The sequence below is a fragment of the Pleurodeles waltl genome, chromosome 11 (assembly GCF_031143425.1).
Source record: "Pleurodeles waltl isolate 20211129_DDA chromosome 11, aPleWal1.hap1.20221129, whole genome shotgun sequence".
NCBI lineage: Eukaryota > Metazoa > Chordata > Amphibia > Caudata > Salamandridae > Pleurodeles > Pleurodeles waltl.
Genome location: NC_090450.1, coordinates 704,884,386 through 704,910,864, shown reverse-complemented (window position 1 = coordinate 704,910,864; position 26,479 = coordinate 704,884,386). Strand labels below are relative to the sequence as shown.

The window sequence follows — 26,479 nt, the reverse complement described above, 5'->3', positions numbered from 1 at the left end:
TAAGGAACCTGTAGTCCAAAGAAAGTTTATAACTCGCAGTCATATCAGGAGTCCTATATCCAGCAGTAAGTAGTTTCACACCAGAAAATGCATCACAAGAAAGAACCTCTTGCACTTCAGGTCGTTGAAAAAAGATGATTGGCCTGACAGGAACTACCCGGCTGGGAAGGGGACTAAGCATGAGAGTAAGTGGACCCACCCACTCAGACTTCCAACACTAGACAGCTATGTTCTATTAAAGTGCTAAGGCACCCACCCAAGTACTAACTAATGGGAGTAAATCACACAAAAGCAAATGAATGGACAAGTCACATATTAATACTAAGGGCAAGAGGGACGAAACAGAAAAGCAGACAGCAAGGAAATAAGGTACAGAGGGCCCTGACAGGGATTGAGGGAAAACTGTGGTGAATGATACAGAAGTCATAAGGAGGGGGAAATAAAACAAAAAGATGGCACGGGGATAAACCAGTGAAAGCACAGAGTGCCTAAAAAGTGACGAGGGAAAGACATAGACCTTGACACGAAGGAGACAGTAGGGGAGTTAAAGTCGACTTCAAGTCCAGGAGTAGCGGATCTAATGTGGGACTTTTTACAGTGAAGAAAAAAAATAAGTGCTAGATATTTCTACAGTTCCTGTCTATCCGTCTATTTTTCTCAAAAGTCATTAAATTAGTAGTAGCTCACGGAACTGAAAGTGATAATATCTTTTTTATACCATTTCTTTCTAAGTCTCAGTCAGCTGGTTTTAAAAGTGGTTTGGTAATTCAGGTTCTTTTTGAAGCCTAAACGAGTGTGCTAAATTGCATAAGTAGGCGATTACCAAAAAAGTATATAATCTGGAATTATTTTGCAAGAGAGCTATGCAACTCCACGGCCTCCAGATCTAGCTTTACGCCGGGGTCCTCTGGAATTTGTATCGATCCCAACTGCAACGCTTCCCACTAGAATCTTAAGATGGAAGCTAGGGTGGGCTACAGTGAGAAACGCCCCCCCTTGAAGGAACAAAAACACTGTACGTCTAACAGGGCCCATGAGCGATCACTGTGAGTTTCTGGGCACTGTTGAATCCCTGGATGGACTACCCTATGCCACTGGTCCATACCAGGCTAAGAGGTGATGTTTATCCAGGGTGGCAAAGCTCCTCCGAGGAAGAACCTAACCAGGTGGTAAAGGAGCTCTGCTTTATTTTGCTTTCTATAGCAGGTTTAGGAGGACTCTTCTGGTCAAAGAATACATATCCCAAAATAGTATGCATCAGGAGCTCGAGGTATGTAGCTGTTCAGATACAGTAAGAGTGTTTGATTCTAGATATCACGTTACAGTGCTTCAAATCTTATCATGGCCGTGTTCTGGTTGCTTCGATATATTTCATTACAGCAACATTCTTAAAGGGGGAAGGAATAGTGTGGGGATTCAATTTGCTATACAGTGAGCTTTCATTTCTATTTGTGTATTGTTGATCTGTGAGTATTTGGAGTGTTACACTAATACATATTCATATATTAACTTGTCAATTCGACTGGAGTGGTAGGTTTATGTACACTGATGGTTCTGACTGAAGTGCAATGCTTTAGTTAGGTGCCAGTTTTTACAACCTGGGACAGCGTTCCAAAGAGTAGTGAAAGGTTATGTGATGGATTTGAGGCACATGGTGCGGTGGAAGCCGTCCTGGTAAGAGTCATGGTGAAGGGTAGTTGCCCTGCCAAGGTTCAGTTTGCATTCATTATAAGGTGGCGGTGGTTATGGTGAGATATATGGTAGGAGTTTGCTGACCTGGGAAGATTCATAGTAAGATAGTTGTTATTGTGACGTTGAAGGGCAGGAGGTTAACAGTCATGTTGAAGTTCAGAGTTCTGAGGAGTTTTGAGGTGACTGTCTTGGTAATGTTGAGAGTGAGGCTTTCTCTTTCCTGGTCATGATATGGGTGTGGTGGTGGTAGCTCTGATGTGATCAAGGTGAGGTATTGGCTATCTTGGTGAGAGTCATGGATAGGTGGGGGCTCTCCTGTGATCTTCAAGTGAGGGTGGTATGATGCATGGGGGATAGGAAAAATGGTGTAGGTTTTTTTGGGATGAGATTTTCTGAGAATGGGTTATGCGATGTGGGCTTTGGCTGGATCAGCTGATAGTTGATTGGGATTGAATGATATAGTGTTTTAGACATAGAATATGAAGTATGTGTTGGCTGTCTACTTTTCCTGAGAAAGTGTCTTACGCTTTGAGTAGTTGTATTCGTAGGGATGGGAGGATATGGAATAGAATTGTGTTGCATTTACTGCTGGGAAGGCAGAACGGGGAGTGAGGTTTGCTTGGATGGGTGTTTGTTGGATGTAAAGCTGTCTGATTGTATTAGTCGATTGGATGAACAGCATAGGCCATGACTGAATGAGGACGTAGGCCTTTGGCTGCATAGATGTTCAAGAAGTTAGACATGGCACACTTGTTGTTTGCAAAGATGAGGCAAGCATTCATCAGATGAGGTTTTCCTGGATATGTTTGAATGTTCATGCTGATACTTTTCACACTGAAATCTAACTAGGGAGCAATGAACTATACATTAAATGTGAAACTTATCGGCTTGTAAAGCTGGGGTTCAACATCAATGATTAATAAGATGCCCCTTGAAGTGAACTAGACGACGGATGTAGTGAGCTGGACACTGTGGAATGCTGTTCCATATCATTAGAGCATGTACTGGAAGGCTAGTCTCCTTTTTGTATAACTCCCACATTTCTTATTTTCGATTCTGTTGATGTCTTGTCTCCTTGCAGGTAATAGCCTCTTTAGATGGTGAGTTCTTGTGGTAGGTATTCTCATGTGCTGACTGCTACTGCTTTATCGGTGATCCGGCACGTTTTATTGGTGATGCAGGAGATGTAGTTGTTAGGAAAACTAGGGCATATATACTCAATTAAGACCAACACTTTAGATATCTGAATACAGACAAACATACTAGTATCACAAAGCACCTTACTAGACATGGAAGGAGAAAGTGGCAGCTCAAACAATTATGGTTAGGGCACAGGAGAAGGCAGGGCTCAGACAAGTAACACGTGTGCGTCATGCTTGCACTTCCAAGCTAAGCTTGCACTTCCGGGTCACCATGGTCACCAAGATGCAGTCGCAAAAATAACTATTTCTGGCAACTTAAGCTGGTGTACGGGCTCTTGCTGCCATGCCCAGTTTGCACTCGTTTTCCATCTCTCAGCTTTTATTTTGCTTAACTCCTTTCTGGTCCCTTATGTCAGGGTTTCCTTTATCTTTCTTATAATTTACTGTTTGTAGTTTGTTTTTATCCCCTATTTGTGTCCTTTTCTTTGCACGCTTTATTAGACTCAATTGTTTGTTCCAGGGAACCAGTTTCAGTCTACTGAATTCAGAAGCCAGTGACCTCCATAGTCTGTGATACTGTTGACCAACCTCTCTGAGGGTTTAGACAGGCAATTGTGTCAGCAGTGTTCTCTCTTTATCTTCTGCTCAATTTTTTCCCCTTGGGGGTTTAGCTGTGCACTGTGGTTTTAATCCAGATGTGGATTGAAGGAGGATTTGGATACTGTCAGATTTCACTGCTGCCAGCTCAAACTTGATAATATATATTTTTTAAACCCTTTCACAAAACGGGGTTTGTGGAGTTGGTTATGGTTCAGTGATATGCTGAGTGGATTTGAGAATAGCCTTTGGTTGAAAGAACTTTTATGAGAAAGTGGAGTAGGTTCAAATAAGAACAAAAGGTGTCTGAGATATCACTGGTGCATGTGGTCGTATAGCTTGCTGCTTAGATATGTCGTGGTTCTCACTTGGATGCATTCGTAGGACTTTTAATGGAAGCCAGTCTAGTACTCTAAACTGAGATTTTAGAGACCAAGTCCAAATGCCTCTTTCTAGGCTCATTTAGAGATGAAATAATCCAACAAGATGAGGTACTGGGAGTTGGCAAAGGTGAGGTGGGAGCTAATGGTGTGTAGTATTGGTTATGTGAAGAGCAGTGCCCGTCTTCTGAAGACAGTTTAATGTTTTGTGTGTGGTGACTGTGATATACAGAAGAATGTCTTTAAAGGCAAAATATAATATGAAGAGCATTCCAAAAACTCTTTTTAGTTCCAACCTAAATTTGTGAAAATACCCACAAGAAGACTGACTATTGATCTGCTCCATTTTTCATGTGTACAATCTGCAACATGAAAATGCTTTTTAGCTTCACTAAGTTAAGAGCTTCTTTCCAAACTCTCTGTGATATGATATAATCTATAATATGAATATAATGTGTAGTCACCTAAACACACTCTCTAGGATGCAGGGCAAACTGTGGCAAAACAGGTACAGCAATCGAAGAGCTGCTTCTCAATGCTAAGCATGCCATGACATTACCGTCGATGTGACTATTGACCTGTTTTTAGTTATTTAGTAATATTACAAGGTCATCGAGGTTCACATTTTTACAAAAGAACTTACAGATCATCAAATGAATCTAGGCATTTGATGTCAATATTTAGTTTTCATTACATGCTCCTTAAAGAATTACAGTATTAGGCAGGTTGTAGATATTATGTAAAGGTTTAAGTGTTTCAAGCTGCAACAGTAAAACACGTGCAGTGCTTTGTGCAGCAAGGTTTGCATTGTTTTGGATTTCAACAAACTGTGCATGCTCTGCACACACTAATTCTAAGAGCAGTAACAACAGGCAAGCAGGGATAGGATCTGTTAGAAAGGGTCACAAACTACAAGGAGCTACTCACATTGGGCTGGCACAGAATTTGATGGAGATGGAGATGATGGGGTGACTGCAGGCGATTGGCCCCCAGCGTCTGGGGGTGGTGCGATCCTTTTTACTGAACTGAAAATATCAGAGAACCTGGCAGCTGGCAATGAAAAAGTGATGAAAGGAGGAAGACGAGAATAGGAAACAGTGAAAGAGAAAAGTAGCAGAAATAAGGACAGGTAAAGAAAACAACATCCAACAGCACAGGGTGTTCTGGGATCCTGACATCAAACGGTTGCCCACTTGGGAATATATTGGCAAGACAATGTAGAGTGGCTTTTCCTACTGGTAGCAACCAGTGACTCACACATGGATACCACCACAGGCAGCATTAAGTCTTGGCAGTAACGAATTCAGTGGAATCTGTTCCTGACATGCGTATGAGATGGTTTGAGGTTGCAGCCTCAACTCGTGCCCACATATGAAAGCCACCCCAGACACCATTAGGTATCCTAGCTCCCTACAACAAATCACTTGACACACCCCACAATCATCATCTATGGAACTCTGTAGAATCATACAGATAAAGATCCTATGGAGTCATCATAGTACAATCGCCAAATTCTAGGGAGGAAACATATTTTAATTTAGCAAAACTTACATTTACTGTAAATTTGTGAGTATGCAGATGTATATAATAAGTCTTTCATCACTGTTACTAGGAGCACTACTTTTCAGAAACAGAATTTATACATCTACCTCAGTGACAACTAAACAGTCACTACCTTACATCTGACATCTAACGTTTAACAGTTTTTTATTTTCTCTGGTCATTTCATTCATGGCCCAATGCACCTTTTCTCTATACTTACAAACTTGTCGATTCTGCATTGACAATATCCTTCTCACCTACAGAATCTGATCTTCAGACAGACAACTGTGCCTGAAGGAATGGTGCAGGATTTTGAATTCTTATTAGAAAACCTTGTAGGTTTTGGAACAAATTAACAAATCTGCAAACAGAATTATATTATCACTATCGTCATGAAAGGTTAAAGGTTTACAGACACTCGATGATAAAGACGGATTCACAAAAGTGTATGGCTAGGGCACTTAAATGAGACTAAAGACGTACTTCTCTGGGAGGAATGTGCTGTTCTGAACTTAAACAATTTCTTCCACAATATGATGATTAGAGGAGGGTTATAGTGGCCCCTATCAGGACATTTAGGTGAGGTCTTAATTGCAGGTCAGCAGTCTCTATTGGACTAATGATTTAATATGGACACTAGTACAGCTAGCCTCCTGATTGAATCCCAGGCCCAGTAGAATCTCTAGTCTGCTGTGGTGGCTGCTACCTGCTACGTAAAGCCTACCTCCAAAGCTTGGAACTGCCTGGTACAGAAAAGCATGCAGCCAGGAGATTGCAGTTCACAGAATAGAGGTCTTCTGCTTCAGGGCCAGCTGGTCACACTGTTGTGATACCACAGATGAGATGCCCAAGTGGATTGGGTCCTTAAAATCCAATGTGAACCTTTCACCTACCTACATCACATCACACCTGTGCACACGTTTTGCTGCCAGAGGAAAGTGGAAATATTAGTGGACATTCAGACTAGCACTTAGGATACACCTATATCCCCAACTGCACAAAGACACAACCTTGTTGGAATGAGCAACATCTTTGTCCTTCTCTGAGGAAATCTAAGTCTGCAAAGGCTATTCAGTGTGGCGCTCCATCAACTACAGTAAAGCAGTATGGATTCCTCTTCAGATAAATCATGCTGGTATGGGTTGTGTCACAAAATAAAAGAATTGTGACCAAAACATATCAGAAAAATATGGAATTTACAAACACACAATGTGAAGTGTGACAATACTGACTATCAAATATCACAGTCCAAAATATCTGCTTTGTAATGGTAAGTGTATCTACTTAATTGCAATTCATAGGATTTTATTTAAAATAAAAGTTACGTTATTTGTTTCCAACATTACTATTAAAATATCCATATATAAAATAAATATTACAATTATGACAATACGTATATATAACAATAACATAAACCATAATGAATTAACTTTAAAAACATTTTAAAATGCATATATCAATAGAAATAAATTGTGATATTGCATTATAAAATACAATACCTGTATTTTACAAGTAACTCTTAAAAGGTCATATTAGTAATTTATATTATTAACTAATAAAACCAACAGAAACAAAACGTGGACATAATTATTATGGATTTTAAAAAATAAAACATTTATTCAACCTTTATGTTTGAAAATGTATGAACAAAATTATTTCTGTAACACTACACAACTGAAATAGAAGTTATACAAAATAGAAAAATGATTAAAAGAAATAAAATAATTTAAAATACACAGATATATGTACTTTTAAATTACATATACTTCGAAATATTCTATAATAAAGTAACATGTAGTGATCTAATTCCAAAATCATTAAGAAAGCAAACAGAATCAGCTGAAATACCCTATTTTATACCTATTTTAACTTAAATCCTATGAACGGAGGGAAATTTATTTATAGTGCCAAACAGCGTTAGGGGAGGGATCAAATATCAATCTAACTTCAGTCTCACAAACACTGTAGAAAATGAATACTTTTTTTAGAGAGAGGTGTCAGATTAACTATGCTAACTCCTTCCAACACATATTGTGGAAGGTCATATTTACAATCTCAACTTCCTTCTAACAAACACTGAAGTCAAACTATACCAGGAAGGCAACTGCGGGTGGGGGCACAAATTTACTATTCTAACTTCAGTTCAACAAATATTGAGGAAAGTGCATACATTGGTAGTTTAATGTTCCCTATACCTTATTAAAATAAATACACTTTTTTAAAAATTAATTTAAATAAAAACATTGAAAATCCTATGTATACAATTTAAAATACATTAAAAGAATTCCTACGAAGTACCAAATATATTAGAATTGCACAAAATAAATGTCAATATATTAAATAAAATTTAAAGGTTGGATGCCTCAACTTCCCTATACAACAAACAAAAATGACAGAAAATGTATGTAATCTATTTTAATACATAATAAATTATGATGGAACTATTAAAAACACCATCCGCACATTCTCACAATATACCTTACATTCCAAAAACAAAAATAGAGAATTATAAAATATTCAAACATGTAAAAGTACAAAAATCACAAAACAAACATAATAAACGATTAATCATTATTAAACATTTTAACAATAACAACGCCATTCCCCATGCATAAACAACAGAAAATTGCTTAAAATATGTAAACAATTATTTTAAGAAATTATATATATATATATATATATATAACAATGAACTCCACAACCTGAAATTAATGAATAATAAATAATTGGAAAATTGAGCTGTAAACAAATCATTAACAAATAATAATGAAAATTATCATAATAATCAATTAACATGCAATAATATAGAATTTAAAAAACACAGATGCACTCCCCAAACACAGCCAGAAATGTAACTATTTAAATTTATTAGTTTGTAATATTATCAAAAATGAAAATAAATAAATAAAAAATAAAAAATACCAAATTATTCAAATACAAATAACATGTAATTATATAAAAACAAACCACTCATCCTTAAATGAACATAATAACCTTAAAAATCAAACAACACTATATTATTTAAACATAAATTTCACAGTTACATAAACAATGAAATACAAACATAATACAATACACAAAAACAATATAATAAAAAAATATTATAGTAAACAATATTTTAACTTCATTTTTTTTAAAGTATAACAATAATATACTTAACTTCAATATTTTTGGGGGTCCCAATATTTTTACAGCAATATTATGGACACACAATGTTTTTAAGTCAATGTTTTATAGGCTCTGACCTAGTGGATTTTTACTCTTGGATTCTTGTAATTAAACTTAGTTTCAATCTTTAGGTTCTTAATCTCTTAACTGAAAAGTTGTGTGAACTGTTGCGGTTTCATGGCAGACAAAAGAATGATGGGTTGGAATGCTACCTCAGCAACTGCCAGTTATTAGACTTATTGCAAGCATTACTTAAATCACCTTTTGTGTGTTTGATGTAACGCATTAAGTGGCCAAGAGTAAGTCCTTGATCACTGTGACACTAGAACCAAGTCACACCAGACTGAAGAAGCCAATCAAGCAGACATCGGTCTTTGGATGCTTGTCTTCTGGTTCAGAGAGGACCTGGCATGGCAGTTGGGGCTGGACTGTTCCAACTGGAGCAGGTTGATGAATGATTTGCATATGGCTGGGTCTAATCTGAGGTGACATTGTGGGAAAAATACCCTGTGGTTAGACTTATTGCAAACATTCCTACTATCACCTTTTATATGTTTGTGTGAACTGGTGCAACATCACACACCTCACACATATCTCTAAATCCATGTGCTGGTCAAAGCAACTTAAGGTGAAGCAGAGGATATCCTCAAGGGAAAAAGTAGTTTACTTGGTCGTGTCTCCCTGATAAGGTTAAGTGAGAGTTGCATCATAGCACTCATCCCACAACCACTCTTTCACTTGGGCTGCCAGGTGAATTCCCTACACCTTATGTTTCTAGTCTAAATATAGACAGACCTATATGTGCAGGAAATTAGGCACCCATTCATACACACAAGATGTCTCTATCATGAATATAGATACACCTGTCTCTGGGGTCCTTGGGCAGTCTCTCTTTCAAACATTATTGGTCTCATTAGGAGTTTGGAACTTCCTACGGGGAGGTTGCCGCCACACTCGCTACCTCCCCGCTGGACCTTTTAAGAGTTTCCTGCTAGGCGGGTGGGTCGAATCATAGGTTTCCGCCCGTTAGACTAGCGAGAAACAGGCTATAGTATTGTCTCTGGCTTGTAATCGAGCCGGTGGCAATGCTGTAACCTGCAGGGTGTATCAGCACCCTCGCAATGCTTAATGTCTGCAGAGCAGACAGTGAAGACTGTGAGGGTGCAGGGCAGGGGGGTCCCTGGTTTGCCCATGCCAAGTGCATAGGCAGTGCAGGGGGCCCCTGTGGCCAGCAGAGAATTATAATGGGCCAGCAGAGAATTTGCATGCGGTGAAGGTGATGGGCGAAGGCAGGCGGTAGGCCCCCAGCTTCTGGGGCAGAAGGGGCCTGTTTTACTGAACTGAAAATGTCAGACAACCTGGCGAGTAGAGGTGAAATACAGATGAAAGAAGAGAGAAGAGAAAGAGAAAGAGAAATGGTGAAACAGAAAAACAAAAGCAGCCATGATAGGAAATGGAAACTGCTTGAGTCAGCAATTGTGGCTCTAGGCACTTGCACCCACTAGCAACCCACACTTGGAAACCTCCGTAGACAGCAGTAGTAGGTGAAAGCTGAAGCATTAAGCAAAACTTATGCACAGAAACTGCTCTGCAGCATAATGAAAATGTCACTTACCCAGTGTACATCTGTTCGTGGCATCAGTCGCAGTAGATTCGCATGTTCTGCAATAGCTCGCCATCTGGTGTTGGGCCGGAGTGTTACAAGTTGTTTTTCTTCGAAGAAGTCTTTCGAGTCACGGGACCGAGTGACTCCTCCTTTTGTCTCCATTGCGCATGGGCGTCGACTCCATCTTCGATTGTTTTTCCCCGCAGAGGGTGAGGTAGGAGTTGAATTGTAGTAATAGTGCCCATGCAATGGAGTGACTAAGTATGCACTTATTTAAGGTTGAGATGATACATATATAAATAATTGAAGGTAACTTCCAAACTGCTACAGGCTCCCGGGGAGGCGGGTGGGCACATGCGAATCTACTGCGACTGATGCCACGAACAGATGTACACTGGGTAAGTGACATTTTCAGTTCGATGGCATCTGTCGCTGTAGATACGCATGTTCTGCAATAGACTAGTAAGCAGTTATTTCCCCAAAAGCGGTGGATCAGCCTGTAGGAGTGGAAGTAGTCTGAAATAATGTCCTTAATACAGCTTGACCTACTGTGGCTTGTTGTGCGGATAACACGTGTACACAGTAGTGCTTGGTGAATGTGTGAGGCGTAGACCATGTGGCTGCCTTACATATTTCTTGCATTGGGATGTTTCCTAGAAAGGCCATGGTAGCACCTTTCTTTCTGGTTGAGTGTGCCCTTGGTGTAATGGGCAGCTGTCGTTTAGCTTTAAGGTAGCAGATTTGGATGCATTTAACTATCCATCTGGCTATACCTTGTTTTGAAATTGGGTTTCCTGCATGAGGTTTTTGAAATGCAATAAAGAGTTGTTTAGTCTTTCTGATGTTCTTTGTTCTGTCAATGTAATACATTAATGCTCTTTTGACATCTAATGTATGTAGTGCCCTTTCAGCTACGGTATCTGGCTGTGGAAAGAACACCGGAAGTTCCACTGTTTGATTTAGATGGAACGGTGAAATAACCTTTGGCAAAAATTTAGGATTGGTCCTTAGGACGACTTTATTTTTGTGTAGTTGTATAAAAGGTTCCTGTATAGTAAACGCCTGAATCTCGCTTACTCTTCTCAGGGAAGTAATGGCGATGAGAAATGCCACCTTCCAGGTTAGGAACTGTATGTCGCAGGAGTGCATGGGTTCAAAAGGTGGACCCATAAGTCTAGTTAGGACAACATTTAGGTTCCATGAAGGAACAGGTAGTGTTCTTGGTGGTATAATTCTCCTAAGGCCCTCCATGAATGCTTTAATGACTGGTATTTTATATAGGGAAGTTGAATAGGTAGTCTGCAGGTATGCAGATATTGCTGCAAGGTGAATCTTAATGGAAGAGAAAGCTAGGTTAGATTTTTGTAAGTGAAGCAAGTAACCCACTACATGTTCTGGAGTTGTGTGTAATGGTTGTATTTGATTAATATGGCAGTAGCAAACAAACCTCTTCCATTTACTTGCATAGCAGTGCCTGGTGGATGGCCTTCTTGCTTGTTTTATGACTTCCATACATTCTTGGGTAAGTTGTAAGTGCCCGAATTCTAGGATTTCAGGAGCCAGATTGCTAGATTCAGCGATGCTGGATCTGGGTGTCTGATCTTTTGGTTGTGCTGTGTCAACAGATCTGGCCTGTTGGGCAATTTGATGCAGGGTACCACTGATAGGTCTAGCAGCGTTGTGTACCAGGGTTGCCTTGCCCAAGTTGGTGCTATCAATATGAGTTTGAGTTTGCTTTGACTGAGTTTGTTTACCAGGTAAGGAAGGAGAGGGAGAGGAGGAAAAGCATAAGCAAATATCCCTGACCAGTTCATCCATAGGGCATTGCCTTGGGATTGTTTGTGTGGGTATCTGGATGCGAAGTTTTGGCATTTTGCGTTCTCCCTTGTCGCAAACAAGTCTATCTGAGGTGTTCCCCAGAGTTTGAAATAAGTGTTCAGTATTTGGGGGTGAATTTCCCATTCGTGGACCTGTTGGTGATCTCGAGAGAGATTGTCTGCGAGTTGATTTTGTATCCCTGGTATAAACTGTGCAATTAGGCGAATTTGGTTGTGAATTGCCCAATGCCAAATTTTTTGTGCTAACAGGCTTAACTGCGTGGAGTGCGTCCCTCCCTGCTTGTTTAGATAATACATTGTTGTCATGTTGTCTGTTTTGACGAGAATGTATTTGTGAACTATTATTGGTTGGAAAGCTTTTAGTGCTTGAAAAACTGCAAGAAGTTCTAGGTGATTGATATGCAGTTTTGTTTGATGTACGTTCCATTGTCCTTGTATGCTGTGTTGATCGAGGTGTGCTCCCCACCCTGTCATGGAAGCATCTGTTGTTATTACGTATTGTGGCACTGGGTCTTGGAAAGGCCGCCCCTTGTTTAAATTTATGTTGTTCCACCACAGAAGCGAGAGGTAAGTTTGGCGGTCTATTAACACCAGATCTAGAAGGTGACCCTGTGCTTGAGACCACTGTGATGCTAGGCATTGTTGTAAGGGCCTCATGTGCAGTCTTGCGTTTGGGACAATGGCTATGCATGATGACATCATGCCTAGGAGTTGTAATACCATCTTTGCTTGTATCTTTTGTGTTGGATACATGCGTTGTATGATGGTGTTGAAATTTTGAATTCTTTGTGGACTTGGAGTGGCTACTCCTTTTGATGTGTCTATTATGGCTCCCAGGTATTGTTGTACCTTGCGTGGCAGAATTTTGGATTTTGTGAAATTGACGGTGAACCCTAGTTTGAAGAGGGTTTGTATGATATGATTTGTGTGATTTGAGCACTCTATTAACGAATGGGCCTTGATTAGCCAGTCGTCTAGATATGGGAACACATGTATTTGCTGTCTTCTGATGTGTGCAGCGACTACCGCTAGACATTTGGTAAAGACTCTTGGTGCGGTTGTTAATCCGAAAGGCAGTACCTTGAATTGGTAATGTATTCCTTTGAATACAAACCTTAGGTATTTCCTGTGCGATGGGTGTATTGGTATATGGAAATAAGCATCCTTGAGGTCTAAAGTTGCCATGTAGTCGTGCAGCTTTAGCAATGGCAATACTTCTTGTAGTGTGACCATGTGGAAGTGGTCTGATTTGATGAAAGTGTTGACTACTCTGAGGTCTAGGATTGGTCTCAGTGTTTTGTCCTTCTTTGGTATCAGAAAGTACAGTGAGTAAACTCCTGTGTTTATTTGTGTGTTTGGCACTAATTCGATTGCATTCTTTTGCAATAGTGCCTGCACTTCTATCTCTAGGAGATTGGAATGGTGTGTTGTTAAATTTTGTGCTTTTGGTGGTATGTTTGGAGGGAACTGTAGAAATTCTATGCAGTAACCATGTTGGATAATTGCTAGAACCCAAGTGTCTGTAGTGATTTTCTCCCATGCTCTGTAATAATGACCTATTCGTCCCCCCACTGGTGTTGTGTGGAGGGGGTGAGTGACATGTGAGTCACTGTTTAGTAGTAGGGGTTTTGGGGCTTTGGAATCTTCCTCTATTTCTAGGGAATTGCCCTCCTCTATATTGTCCCCGAAAACCTCCTCTATACTGTCCTTGGTAACTGGACGGTGTGGCTTGTGAGGTGCTGGCTTGTGTGCTTTGACCCCGAAACCCCCCTCGAAAGGGCGTTTTACGGAATGAGCTGTAATTCCCTCTGCTCTGCGGGGAGTAGAGTGCGCCCATGGCTTTGGCAGTGTCCGTATCTTTTTTGAGTTTCTCAATCGCTGTGTCCACTTCTGGACCGAACAGTTCTTTTTCATTAAAAGGCATATTGAGAACTGCTTGTTGAATCTCTGGTTTAAATCCAGACGTTCGGAGCCATGCATGCCTTCTGATAGTTACAGATGTATTAATTGTCCGTGCAGCTGTATCTGCAGCGTCCATGGAGGAGCGGATCTGGTTGTTGGAGATGGCCTGTCCCTCCTCAACCACTTGTTTTGCCCTATTTTGGAAGTCTTTGGGCAGATGTTCAATGAGATGTTGCATCTCGTCCCAGTGGGCTCTGTCATAGCGCGCAAGTAGTGCCTGGGAGTTCGCGATGCGCCACTGGTTTGCAGCTTGTGCTGCGACTCTCTTACCAGCTGCATCAAACTTGCGGCTTTCTTTATCTGGGGGTGGTGCATCTCCAGATGTGTGAGAGTTGGCCCTTTTCCTAGCTGCTCCTACAACAACAGAGTCTGGTGGCAGCTGTGTTGTGATGAAAGCCGGGTCCGTAGGAGGCGGCTTATACTTTTTTTCCACCCTTGGTGTGATTGCCCTACTTTTGACCGGGTCCTTAAATATGTCTTTTGCGTGCCGGAGCATACCAGGGAGCATAGGCAGGCTTTGGTAGGAGCTGTGGGTGGAGGAGAGTGTGTTGAACAAGAAATCATCCTCGACCTGTTCTGAGTGGAGGCTTACGTTGTGAAATTGTGCTGCTCTAGCCACCACCTGAGAGTACGCGGTGCTGTCTTCTGGTGGAGATGGTTTTGTAGGGTATGCCTCTGGGCTGTTATCTGACACTGGGGCGTCGTATAGGTCCCATGCGTCCTGGTCTTGGTAACCCTGGCTCATGGTGGTGTGAGCTGGGGAGTGTGATGGCGTTTGTGCTGGTGAAACGTTAATCACGGGCGGAGGAGAGGGTGGTGGTGTAACTCTTTTCACCACTTTTGGTTGTGGTGCTTGTTCCGTCTGGAACTCCAACCTTCTCTTTCTCCTAATGGGGGGAAGGGTGCTTATTTTTCCTGTCCCCTGCTGAATGAAGATACGCTTTTGCGTATGGTCCGCATCAGTTGCTTGTAGCTCTTCCTCAAACCTATGCTTCTGCATTTGGGAGGTTAGCGAGTGCTCTTCTGTATAAGAGCCTGAAGCTGGGTCGCTTGCAGTTTGTTTCGGCATCGAAACTTTGTCTGCGTGTTTTTTCGGCTCCGAGGTGACTTTTTTCCTTTTCGGGGCCGAAACCTCTCGGCGTCGATCTGTTTCGGTGCCGCTGTCTCGGCGTCGAGCCGTGTCCACACCGGCATCTCGGTGTCGAGGCTTGTCTCCAGCACTTTCTCGGTCCCGAGAAGGCTGCGTGCCGGTGTCTCGACCGGAGTCAGACGATCTCGGCACTGTTTGGGCCTTTTTCGGTGCCGACGGTCGGTCACCGATTTTATGGGTTGAGCCATGGCCTGGTGGCAGTGGCGTCCCCTGGGCCTTGTAAATGTTTCTTTGTGTGGTTTTCGACGTCTTACTCACGGTTTGTGTATCGTCGAATCCTTCGGAGTCTGAGTCTTGGATCGAGAAGGTACCTTCCTCTTCCTGTTCCTCGAACTCCGGTCGGGCTGTCGGTGCGGACGCCATTTGAAGTCTTCTGGCTCGACGGTCTCGGAGTGTTTTTCGGGACCGGAACGCACGACAGGCCTCGCAGGTGTCTTCGCTGTGCTCAGGTGACAGGCACAGGTTGCAGACCAAGTGTTGGTCTGTGTAGGGGTATTTATTGTGGCATTTGGGGCAGAAACGGAACGGGGTCCGTTCCATCGGCGTTCTTCAGCACGCGGTCGGGCCGACCAGGCCCCGACGGAGGATCGAAAAACTACCCCGAAGGGCACCGGAGCTCTTCGATCTTCGATGCGGTGTTGAATCTAAGTACGCCGATCCCGAACGCAACAATACCGACGAAAATCTTCCGAAATTAACTATTTTTTCTGTTCCGAAACTCGGAGCGACAGGAACACGTCCGAACCCGATGGCGGAAAAAAAACAATCGAAGATGGAGTCGACGCCCATGCGCAATGGAGACAAAAGGAGGAGTCACTCGGTCCCGTGACTCGAAAGACTTCTTCGAAGAAAAACAACTTGTAACACTCTGGCCCAACACCAGATGGCGAGCTATTGCAGAACATGCGTATCTACAGCGACAGATGCCATCGAACATGAATTTAGGTGGAACCACATCTTCAACAAACATTCGCAAAGATAATAGGTTTGTCCTTAATGTGCTAATACATTCAGCTTTAGCACATCAAAGTGAAATACATGGGAAAGAAACAGCACCAGCATACTGACATGGTTGTAATTGTAAAGTAGTCCCTCGTGAAAGCACTGCAGTGGAGGTGGAAGGATACCCCAGTCAATAGCATTAGCTGAGACAAGATGTGATTGACAGAATTTCAAGTCAGTGGCTAAAAGAGGCTGGTCAACGAAAGTCAGTTTTTGAAAGGGGCAGATTAAATCTCACTCTATGTTTGTTGTTGGTGATAGATATGTTTTGCAGCTGCACTATTAATACTCAGTCATAAAAAGCAGTGCATAGTGACACATTTTCAGCACTCTGAGATAAGCCAATGCCTAAGCCTGCAGTATCTTGGGCAAGGAAACACCCCTTAAGCTTGCACACTATTAATATTACATTCCAGCCCGAACTACTCAGTGAAAGCGGGACGGGGATGAACATTGCTGGAGGGGCTGAGGACAGGTGGGGTCCCTGGTACATCTTCTTTAGTAGTGCCCTAAGATGCAACAATACTGGGTTGAAGTCCTGACTGCTATTGTCAAGATGTATGATATCGACCTCCCCAAGTTCCCGAGTTATATTCTGCTGGGTCTTCCGAATGCTCTGACTTACCCTTTGATAATGGCTTTGAAGTCCAGAATGAGGCGGGCTGTCACTCTGGCCCTATGTACCACCAAACAAGTCTTCCAATATCACTGTGGCACAGCTAAAATACCCAAGCAGCTAGATTTGCTCTATAAAATCTGGGAACTTCTTGGCATAGAAAAACTGAAGGGCTTCAGAGACCAGAAGATGCCTCAATTTGATAGGACCTGGGGGCCCTGTATACAGTTCCTTTCCCAAGAATTCAGGGATTTAACTTGCCCCTCAGGGTTCCTATGCATACTTCGCTTCACGCATGCAAACTGCAATGTTGACTGAGACGTCTATGTATAGATCCCACATACACTTCTAAGGTACAGCCCAGGCATCATGACTACTTTACCTTTTGGAGGCTGCTGACAATTCTATTAGTCGGCTGACCTTCCTTCCTCTTTCCTTACTGTGTTCCTCTCGCCTCCTTCTGCTACTATCTTTCCTTTCCATCTCTCTCTATCTCACCTTCTTTTGTTCCTCACCGACTGGTGGATGTAGGTGAGATGTTATTGTAATGTTCGCTTTTATAAAATCAATAAAACAGATTTATACCTAAAACTATGAAGAAATTAAGAATTTTCAGAATATTGCTAAATTTATTGCAAATGAGTAATCTACAGAAATTGAGAGACCAGTCTCTACAGGAGCTGGACGAGAAAGGAAGTGTCCCCAGGACACAGAAAGTCTACTTTAATGCCAAATCCTATCCAAGTGAAATCAGTTGGTGTATTGGTACATTCCTATGTTTGGGTAAGGTCCCCTACCCTACTTATTGAGAAATGATTCTTAAAAGTTTTGGAATGTCTCCACCTGAATAACAGTTCGAAACCAGTGGTTTCCAACCTTTTGACTGCTGTGGACACCCCCTTAATCATTCATGAAACCTAGGGTACACCACTGAATACTTATTGGAATCTGAGGAACCCCCAATGAGTCATTACCTAATCTGTTAATATTATTTAATTTTCTGAGCAGTCGTGGACCCCCTGAGGAGGCCACAGGTTGGGAACCACTGTTTTAGACCACTCACGCCCTAAGGTAACTATAACTCGAAACCTCGCCATGCACTGATAAAATTACCCCAGATATTACAGCACTCATGACAATTTTTATAATGTCAATAAAAATATCAATGAAACATCAGCAGTTAAATTATTGAAGAAAAGACTGTGCATGGTGGGGGCCCGAGTTATAGTTACTTTGGGGTATGTGTTATAGTTACTTAAATTACTCTAACTATGACTGCTGAATTTCTATGGTTTTGTGCGAGTAAATGCAGAACCTAACTATAACGTCCCTGTAACCTTTGTTTAAGTGAATACAAATATATATCTATATATATATCTATCTATCTATCTATCTATCTATCTATCTATCTATCTATCTATCTATCTATCTATCTATATATATATATATTTTTTTAACCGTAAGTAATATATACATTTGTTGAGCAGAACTAAAGAATATCTATATATTTTTAAACCATAAGCAGCACATATATTTTTAAATACAAACATCTAAATACATACATGTAATAAAATGATACATGTTTACGTGCACAGGCATATGCTGTACATTTGTGTTCGAGTGTGATGGTCATGTAGAAAAGAGCCAACTCTTGAGAGGTCTTCTGAAGATTAAGATAGTTATCGGTGGTTCACATGTTATGGGGTGATGAATCCCATAGTCTGGCTGCTTGACAGTAAAACGTGTACCACCCATAGTTCATTTCTTGTATGCTGGGGTTTTGAGGCGAGGTGCCAATCTTGAGCGGAGGTTCCTTTGTTGTATGTATTTGGTGATTCTAGTCTATGTATTGCTTTGCGGGTGATACAAACAACTTGAAGGTTGATCTTCTGGCAATAGGTAACCAATGTAAGGGGCATATGGGCTTTTAGCGAACAATTCGGAACGGTTGAAAATAAAATAAAATAACACGTGTGGATATCGGGAAGGCGAGTGAACTTGATTTGACGGATGAGAGCTACGTGATTCGTAGTTTTGAAATTCATTATGTGTGCGGAAGGCAATCTTCGGCAGTCCGGGAGGACAATATAGAGACAAATTATATCGCTTGATTTCAGGTGTTTTTCTTTGAAATTGGTGGCAATGGTGATTTTATTGCTATTTTCTCACAAGACATACTGATATAAGGAGTATTTACGTTGATGAGAATGGAGTAACACGGTATCAACATAAATTACATCATTGAGACAGTTTTTTAAGAGGAATAATATGATGGAGATGGATAAAGCCATTAAATTGAGAATGGAGGCAGCACGTTATTTATTTGATGAGACCGAGTCAGCACTGATGTATGGTGGCAAAAAGGAAATGCTGGGAGTGATGGTAAGAAAAGTTTGAAACAACAATTATGGCAATTGGAAAGATTATGTAAAAAGGAGGTGAACAGAAGCTGGGAGGTTATCTCTTTAAACAATTATATTGAAGTAGGAAGGATCCCGCGTGGTTTGAGAATTTTAATAACTCCCACATATGTAAACCCTCATCTGAAGTTATTGGAGGAATGGTCTGTATTAATGGCATCTACTGGCAAGGGTATGTTGGAACTTTTGTGGAAATACGCAGCAATTGAATTGAAAGAAACGAGTGAGGAGATTAAGAAGCTGAGAGTGATTTTGGAGAGCAGCCCAGAGAAGGAGGAGGTGAATAGTTTTATGAAAGAGATGGAGACAAGATTGGCTAAACATGAGGATGAGATTAAATTAAGGAAAAAGAGAAAATTCTTGAGGGATAAGATGGACTATTCCATGGGTAGAGTCCTGACATTCAGAAAGAGATTTGATTTGGTAAGGAAAGAATTTAGACGCAATGAGTCTCTCCAGCAACAGGAATCAGCCTCAGAGGGATCAAGTTCAGACAATATTTCAGATCTGGAGGACCAACCAGGTCCAAGTTGAAATGTGGGGGTGCCATTGACAACAGCTGAAGAATATCGTTTGTACAATTGAACCAGTGACCTCAAAGAAAACCCACAAGAGGAAGAGGAAACGGCAACGGAAAAGGAATAGGAGAGGGCAGACGACTGGAAGAAGATTTTAGACAACAGGGGAGATATTTACGATAGACTCAAAAGAAGAAATAGTAAGTGAGATAAACTTACAGTGGTGGACATTTCTTCCCATGATTTAACTCAGGATGAACGCTCTTTATTAGAACTGGGTTTGTCATTCTGTCCTGTTGCAGACTTTGATTATGTGGAAACACGAATAGCTGTTTTTCAGTTTGTTAGAAAGTTGAAATTGTTGAAGATATTCACACACCAAAAAGAGAAATCTAGGGTGCAAGAAGTAAGAAGGATTATGGGGGTGAAGCGGCCTCTTCAAAGGAATTATGTATAGGGGACCTTGAGGGTTTAGCTGCTTTGAGAGAATTGGAGATAGGAGAAAGGATGTGGGAGACTGAGAAAGATTTGTTGAGTATTTTGGGATTGGATATTGATAGCCCGAGTGGGAGTGGTTTTAAGCCGAAATCAAGATGTAATCCTATCACTCCACGTGACAATATTGATGCCTTTCATGAGGCAGTAGGATTTGACTTATTACAATTATGGAAGAAGAGTACGAGATGTTGGGCCAGTAATCTAACAGAGGGGCAAAGGAAAGCACTTGACATATTAAAGAAGGCAACATCCTTTGTTGTTAAACCAGCTGACAAAGGGGGCAATGTGGTGTTATGGGATGCAGACGAATATAAGCAAGAGGCAAGGAAACAATTGGAATTATCACAATGTTATGAGATTTCAACCATAATGGCATATAGGGCCTTTATAAAGCCCTATCATTCTTTGGTCTTAGAGTGGTTCGATCAAGGTTTACTGAGCAGGGACGAATTACAATTTTTGACGATGAAGAAAACAGTTGCACCATGTTTTTACATGTTGCCTAAGATTCATAAAGATAGGAATAATCCGCCTGGGAGACCAATAGTATCAGCAAAGAAATAGTCTTCTAGAAAGTACATCTATTTATTTGGATTATTTCTATGCCCTTATGTTTTGAGTTTAGCATCATATTGTAGAGATATCATGGATTTTATTACAAAAATCCAGAATAGTCCTAGGAAGAAAAGCTACATTATGGTAACTGTTGATGTGGTGTCTCTGTATACAAGTATTGAACATGAATTAGGAATTAAGGTATGTGAATATTTGTTCAGGGACAAACCATTGAGGATATATGAACATACTAAAATGTTATCAAAAATGTTAAAATTTTGTTTGGAAAATAATTACTTTTTGTATGAAGGCAAATAGCTCAGACAGATTATGGGGACAGCGATGGGAAGTTGCTTTGCTCCAAGTTTTGCATGTTTGTTTATGGGATGGTGGGAAACTCAGCATGTGATGACACAAGAGAATGAGAAGTGGATGAGATATTTGATCTTTTGGACGAGATTTATTGATGACATCTTTATCATTTGGGATGGGCCCGAGAGTATCTTGTTAGACTTCCTGAGTTGGTTGCAGAAAAATGAATTCAATTTGAAATTTACATATAAAGTGGATAGACAGGTTTTTGAGTTTTTAGATGTCCTGGTTACAATAGAGGGAGAGGAGGTTCTGACAAGCTTGTACAGGAAGAGTACGCCGGGCAATAGTATAATGCATGCCAAGAGTGATCATCCCTCCAGACTGAAGTGGAGCATAGCCTATGGAGAATTGTTGAGAGCAAGAAGGAACTGTAGTACGAGTATCAATTTTGAGAAAAAACAAAGTAATATGATTGCTATGTTCAGAGCTAGAGGCTATCCTGGCAAGGTTATTAAGGAAGCTTGCAGGAAAGTAGCAAATATTAAACAGGAAAGCCTCCTGATTCCAAGAAGACGAGAAAAGGAAGAGAATGTGGTAAGATGCATAACTACTTTTAATGTGAATTCAAAGGCAGTCAGGGACATTTTGAAACAATATTGGCATCATATTAAAACAGACAGAGTTATAGGCCCCATGATGAGTCCTTATCCAGGGATTACGTACAGGAAGAGTAAGTCTTTACATGATATACTGGTACACAGTTATACAATTAAGAAAGAGAATTTGGGATTTATGAAACAGATAGGTTTTTACAGATGTACGAATTGCAAGGCATGCAAAGGTATGAACCTTAAAACGTACACATTACCCACAGGGGAAGAGAGAAAGATTGACAAATTCATAAATTGTAACTTGGATTTTACTATTTATGTTATAAAATGTCCATGTAATCTATGGTATGTGGGTAGTACGATTTTTCTGGTCAAAAAACTTATATTGGAACACTGGCGGGCAGTCAAGAATAATCTTGCCAACTATCCTATAGCGCAACATTGCAGGCAAGTACATGATGGGAAAGTTGACAATATGTTAGTTTTTGGAATTGACAGGGTTTTGCTGTCCCCACGAGGAGGAGACAGGGAACGAGTTCTAAGGAAGATGGAATCGGAGTACATAATTAGACTTAATAGCAGAGCCACGTGGGGGTTGAGCCAGGAGGAAGAATTGTATGTACATGTGGGATGATATGATATATATGAGGTATATTTGAAGCGATGAAGAAAAGGTAGACCGGGTGCTCAATGATGTAGTCCACACCATCCTATTAATATATGAATATTGATCTATTTTGTCAATGTGTAATTATTGTATAGTTGAATATAAAAAAGTTTTTTTGAAGAGAAGTATCATGTAGAGGTTGCTTTAAAATGTTTAAAAAGGACTAAAAAGGAGAACATTGAATGTTATTTGATCTATGGGAGATGATGGATGATTAAATGAAAAGAAAAATTAGTAAGAATGAATTAAGAATATATATATGTGTATAGAGTAAAATAATGGAACAACAGGATGACAAAATGGAGAGTTTATAGTATTATTGGTAGTATAATTTAAACGGATGAGTAAAATGTTTTTGAGTAAAGACTTTTTCTATGTCTATCAACAGACAGGATATAATGTTAAGGGGTGGTGTAGCTTGTTTTTTCATAAAGAAATAAGGTGGGCTATGAAGAAGACCGATTTGGTTGAAACGCGTTGCCCAAAGCCTCAGGAGTTTTCAGTTTGCACAGTCAGTAAGTGAATAAAGCGACTGTTGTGGAATAAGTCTGGAGTGCCGGCGTCTCCATCACAAATTGAGTGAAAAGAGAATTGTTGAAAATATATATATATATATATACATATATATATATATATATATATATATATATATATATATATATATATGTATATAGTTATATATATACACACACATATATTTTTTTAACCATAAGTAAAATATACATTTGTTGAGCAGAACTAAAGAATATCTATATATTTTTAAACCATAAGCAGCATATATATTTTTAAATACAAACATCTAAATACATACTTGTAATAAAATGAGACATGCTTACGTGCACAGGCATATGGTGTACATTTGTGTTCGAGTGTGATGGTCATGTAGAAAAGAGCCAACTCTTGAGAGGTCTTCTGAAGATAAAGATAGTTATTGGTGGTTCGCATGTTATGGGGTGATGAATCCCATAGTCTGGCTGCTTGACAGAGAAACATGTACCACCCATAGTTCATTTCTTGTATGCTGGGGGTTTGAGGCGAGGTGCCAATCTTGAGCAGAGATTCCTTTGTTGTATGTATTTGGTGATTCTATTCTATGTTTTGCTTTGCGGGTGATACAAACAACTTGAAGGTTGATCTTCTGGCAATGGGTAACCAATGTAGGGCCCTCAAGGCAAGGGGCATATGGGATTGTGACTTTACATGTAGGAGTAGTCCGGCAGCAGAGTTCTGAATTTGCAGTATGTTTTTCATAGTCGTAATCAAGTTTAGAAAATACAAGAGAGATAGTAGCTTGGACCTTGTGTGGAAATCCAATGTGGGGGAAGATGTGTTGTAGAGTTTTCATAGTAATGAAGCTTGATCTTGTAACTTGCCCACTTGGGCATTCATTGTCCATGGTAATTCCAAGGTTTCTTACTTCCTTAGATACTTTAGGAGGGGGCACCAGGTCATCAGGTCAGGCGCGGAGTGGGTCATAATTTTTCTAATCACCACATGTGAGTATTTCAGTTTTAGAAGCATGGCTCCATGTCATCCGCTAATCAGTGGCTCTGAGGCAACTGAAGATTTTTGAATTTCCAATGTCTCTGGGGCTTTCCAGTTTAAGAAGTATTTGTGTGCCATATGCATACTTATAGCATGTGAGCTGAAATTAATTGATCCATGCCAGTAATTACTTCATTTGGATGTTGAAAAGCCTGGGTGAGATGATAGAGCCTTTAGGGATCCCTGCTTTTGTGAAGTATGGTTTAGATGAGAAATGGGGGTATGGATAACATTTGTCCTGTTTTGAAGGTTGGATGTGATCTAGTTAAGAGTAGTCCCATCTATACCGGCTTCGTAGAGTCTTTGCATTACAGTGTCATGCTCAACTGTGTCGAAGGCAGCTGAAAGGTCCAAGATAAGTAGTGCAGCAATCCTGTTCTGGCCTAATGTGTTTTTCAGGTCATCTCAGATGGTGTTGAGGGCAAATTTTGTGCCTCATCCTGGAAGGCATCCTGTTTGAAGTCGGAAAATGTGGAGTTATCGTCAATAAATTTGACATCTGGGCGAATGCTGCTCTTTCTTTCAGTTTTCCCAGGAAAGGTCCATTTGTAATCAGTCTGCAGTTGTTTAGATCATGCGGATCAAAGTTTGTTTTCTTCAATAATGGGAGTATGTATGCCCTTTTTAAGTCTTCTGGAAAGATTTATGTAGTTAAAGAATTATTGAGGATATTTTTCTTACCGGTGTGGCAGCAGAGGTAGTTAAAAGAATGTTCTTGAAAATTGTTGTGGACAAGTGTCAGAAACAAGCCAGCTGGCCTGCTTGCTCTGACCAGATCCATAAATTCACTTTGTGATAGTTGTGTGAAGGAATTCAGAGGCTGGGGTTAGCCTACCTTTGGAGGAAACTGTTGGAGATGGCATGGTACTGCTGGTTTGCCATAATTTCAAATAGGAGTCCAATATGTCTCCTTGGATACATAAGGCTGCTTTACTATAGTCAGGGCCACTGGAACTATGTGTCAAAGACCTACACGTCTTGAATTAAATACTATAACATTGCTAACTAATGCTTGGTTGGAAAAGAGCATGAGGCAAGATGTAAATTACCTCATGAAAAGATTCTGCATGACTTCTGTTCCAAATATGGCATTTTCACCCACAGTAGTGCTTAGGCAAGGTGTGCAAATAAGACACTTTGTCAGTATAACAGATATCCATCAAAGGAATTTGTTTAATAAAAACAACAGATGCTTTTGTAGTCCTTTTCTACGAAATCTAGAAGCCCACTGATACATATCCCTTTCTACCTATTTAGCAATCAGCAATGTAGAACACCCATTTGAAGATGAACATAATAATTTGCTTTGTATAGTCCTACCGTTTAGCCAAGCTGTAGAATTAATCCAAACCTAGCAGGTGCTCTTTACTGCTTCAAGGCACTCTAAGCTCTCTTCAAATTCCTCTCGATCTTTTTGCAGCTTTGGGCACATTTGACCACACGTTTCTTCTACACACATTCTCCTCTTCTGGTCTCTTGGAACCCTCTCTCTATGCTTTTTATCTTTCTAATCAGGCTTCATGTTTCCTGGAAACGCTCTTTTGTTACCATCAAGCATTGTTCAGATAGGGTTCTGTAAGCTTTAGCCCTGGGCCCACTACGCTTCTCTACCTTCACTTAATTTCCACCTCTTTCTAGTATTTTTTCTTGCACTGGTCCTCCCTTTTTGTGGGCCTTCACACATATTCCGTTACCTCGTTTCTTCTGTTAAAACATCTGCTTGCAATGGCTCCTCTTTCAACTTTGTTTCACTGTTCATAGGTTTCCACCATTAGTTTCTCTGAACTAGTTTCCTTTGTCACTGCACTGCCTAATCTGCTGTACTCTCTATTGTATTAAGCTTCATCTATGGCATATCTCCTCCATGTGCATTCTCTCTGGTCCATCTCAGTTCTGACCCATTGTCTCTGCTCTTAATCCCAAATTGTTTACTAACACAGCCTACTCTCCATTAATCTCTCAGTTTAGTCATTTGCCCTTAAACCCCATCATTCTGGAACGTTCTCCCTTTTGTTCATGCTATTTCTACTGTGGCAGTCTTTCAGCGTTTAAATAAAACACCCTCTTTATGTCAGCTTTTGGGACAAATTCATGCTGGTTTAATTTTTATTCTTGCTAAACCTTATGTACCAGTTCCTGTAAGAGGTTCAGAAAGTAATATAAGCACAATTCCTAAATAAACTTAATGCTACTCCTTTTTTGAATTTATAAGTTACAAACAGACTGAAATCAGATTCATGTGGACAGTATATTAAAGTGGCCAACAACTTCAGAATCTCCTTTGTGGTAGAATTTCTAAGCAATGGCTTACTGCGCTTGTTTGTATCCTACATCCATTCTAAAATGATTACTAGGCTCTGTCTTTAAATTTAACATAAATTCTAAAAGGCTTACCAGGCTGGCGTAGGTTTTAGATACACCTCGGTTCAAGATGTTCTAGGGTATGTTTAAACTGATCTTGAGTGAAGGCTTTCCAGGCTCTGTGTTTATATACAAAACAAGGCAACCCAGTAATCCTGCACGAGATTGGGTATGTACACGTAAAAATAAGGAGGTAATCGCGAAAGAACAGTTTTTACGAGATTGAATAAAATACTTTGAGAATGGCCTCAACTGATCCAAAATCCAACCAAAGAAAGTTCATTAAATGTATAT

The 26,479-nt window shown here is 40.4% G+C and overlaps 1 protein-coding gene across 29 annotated transcripts in view; it reads right to left on the bottom strand.

Moving 5' to 3' along the window:
- CAMK2B (calcium/calmodulin dependent protein kinase II beta) overlaps positions 1 to 26,479 on the bottom strand; it is a 704,764-nt gene that overhangs the window by 60,132 nt on the left and 618,153 nt on the right. For 11 of the 29 annotated variants that reach the window (XM_069214288.1, XM_069214299.1, XM_069214292.1 and 8 more), the window contains one exon: positions 4,739 to 4,861. The exons of the other annotated variants lie outside the window; for them this stretch is intronic. In XM_069214288.1, the coding sequence (XP_069070389.1) occupies positions 4,739 to 4,861 (123 nt within the window). The remainder of the gene's footprint in view (positions 1 to 4,738; positions 4,862 to 26,479) is intronic. 29 annotated transcript variants of the gene reach the window in all.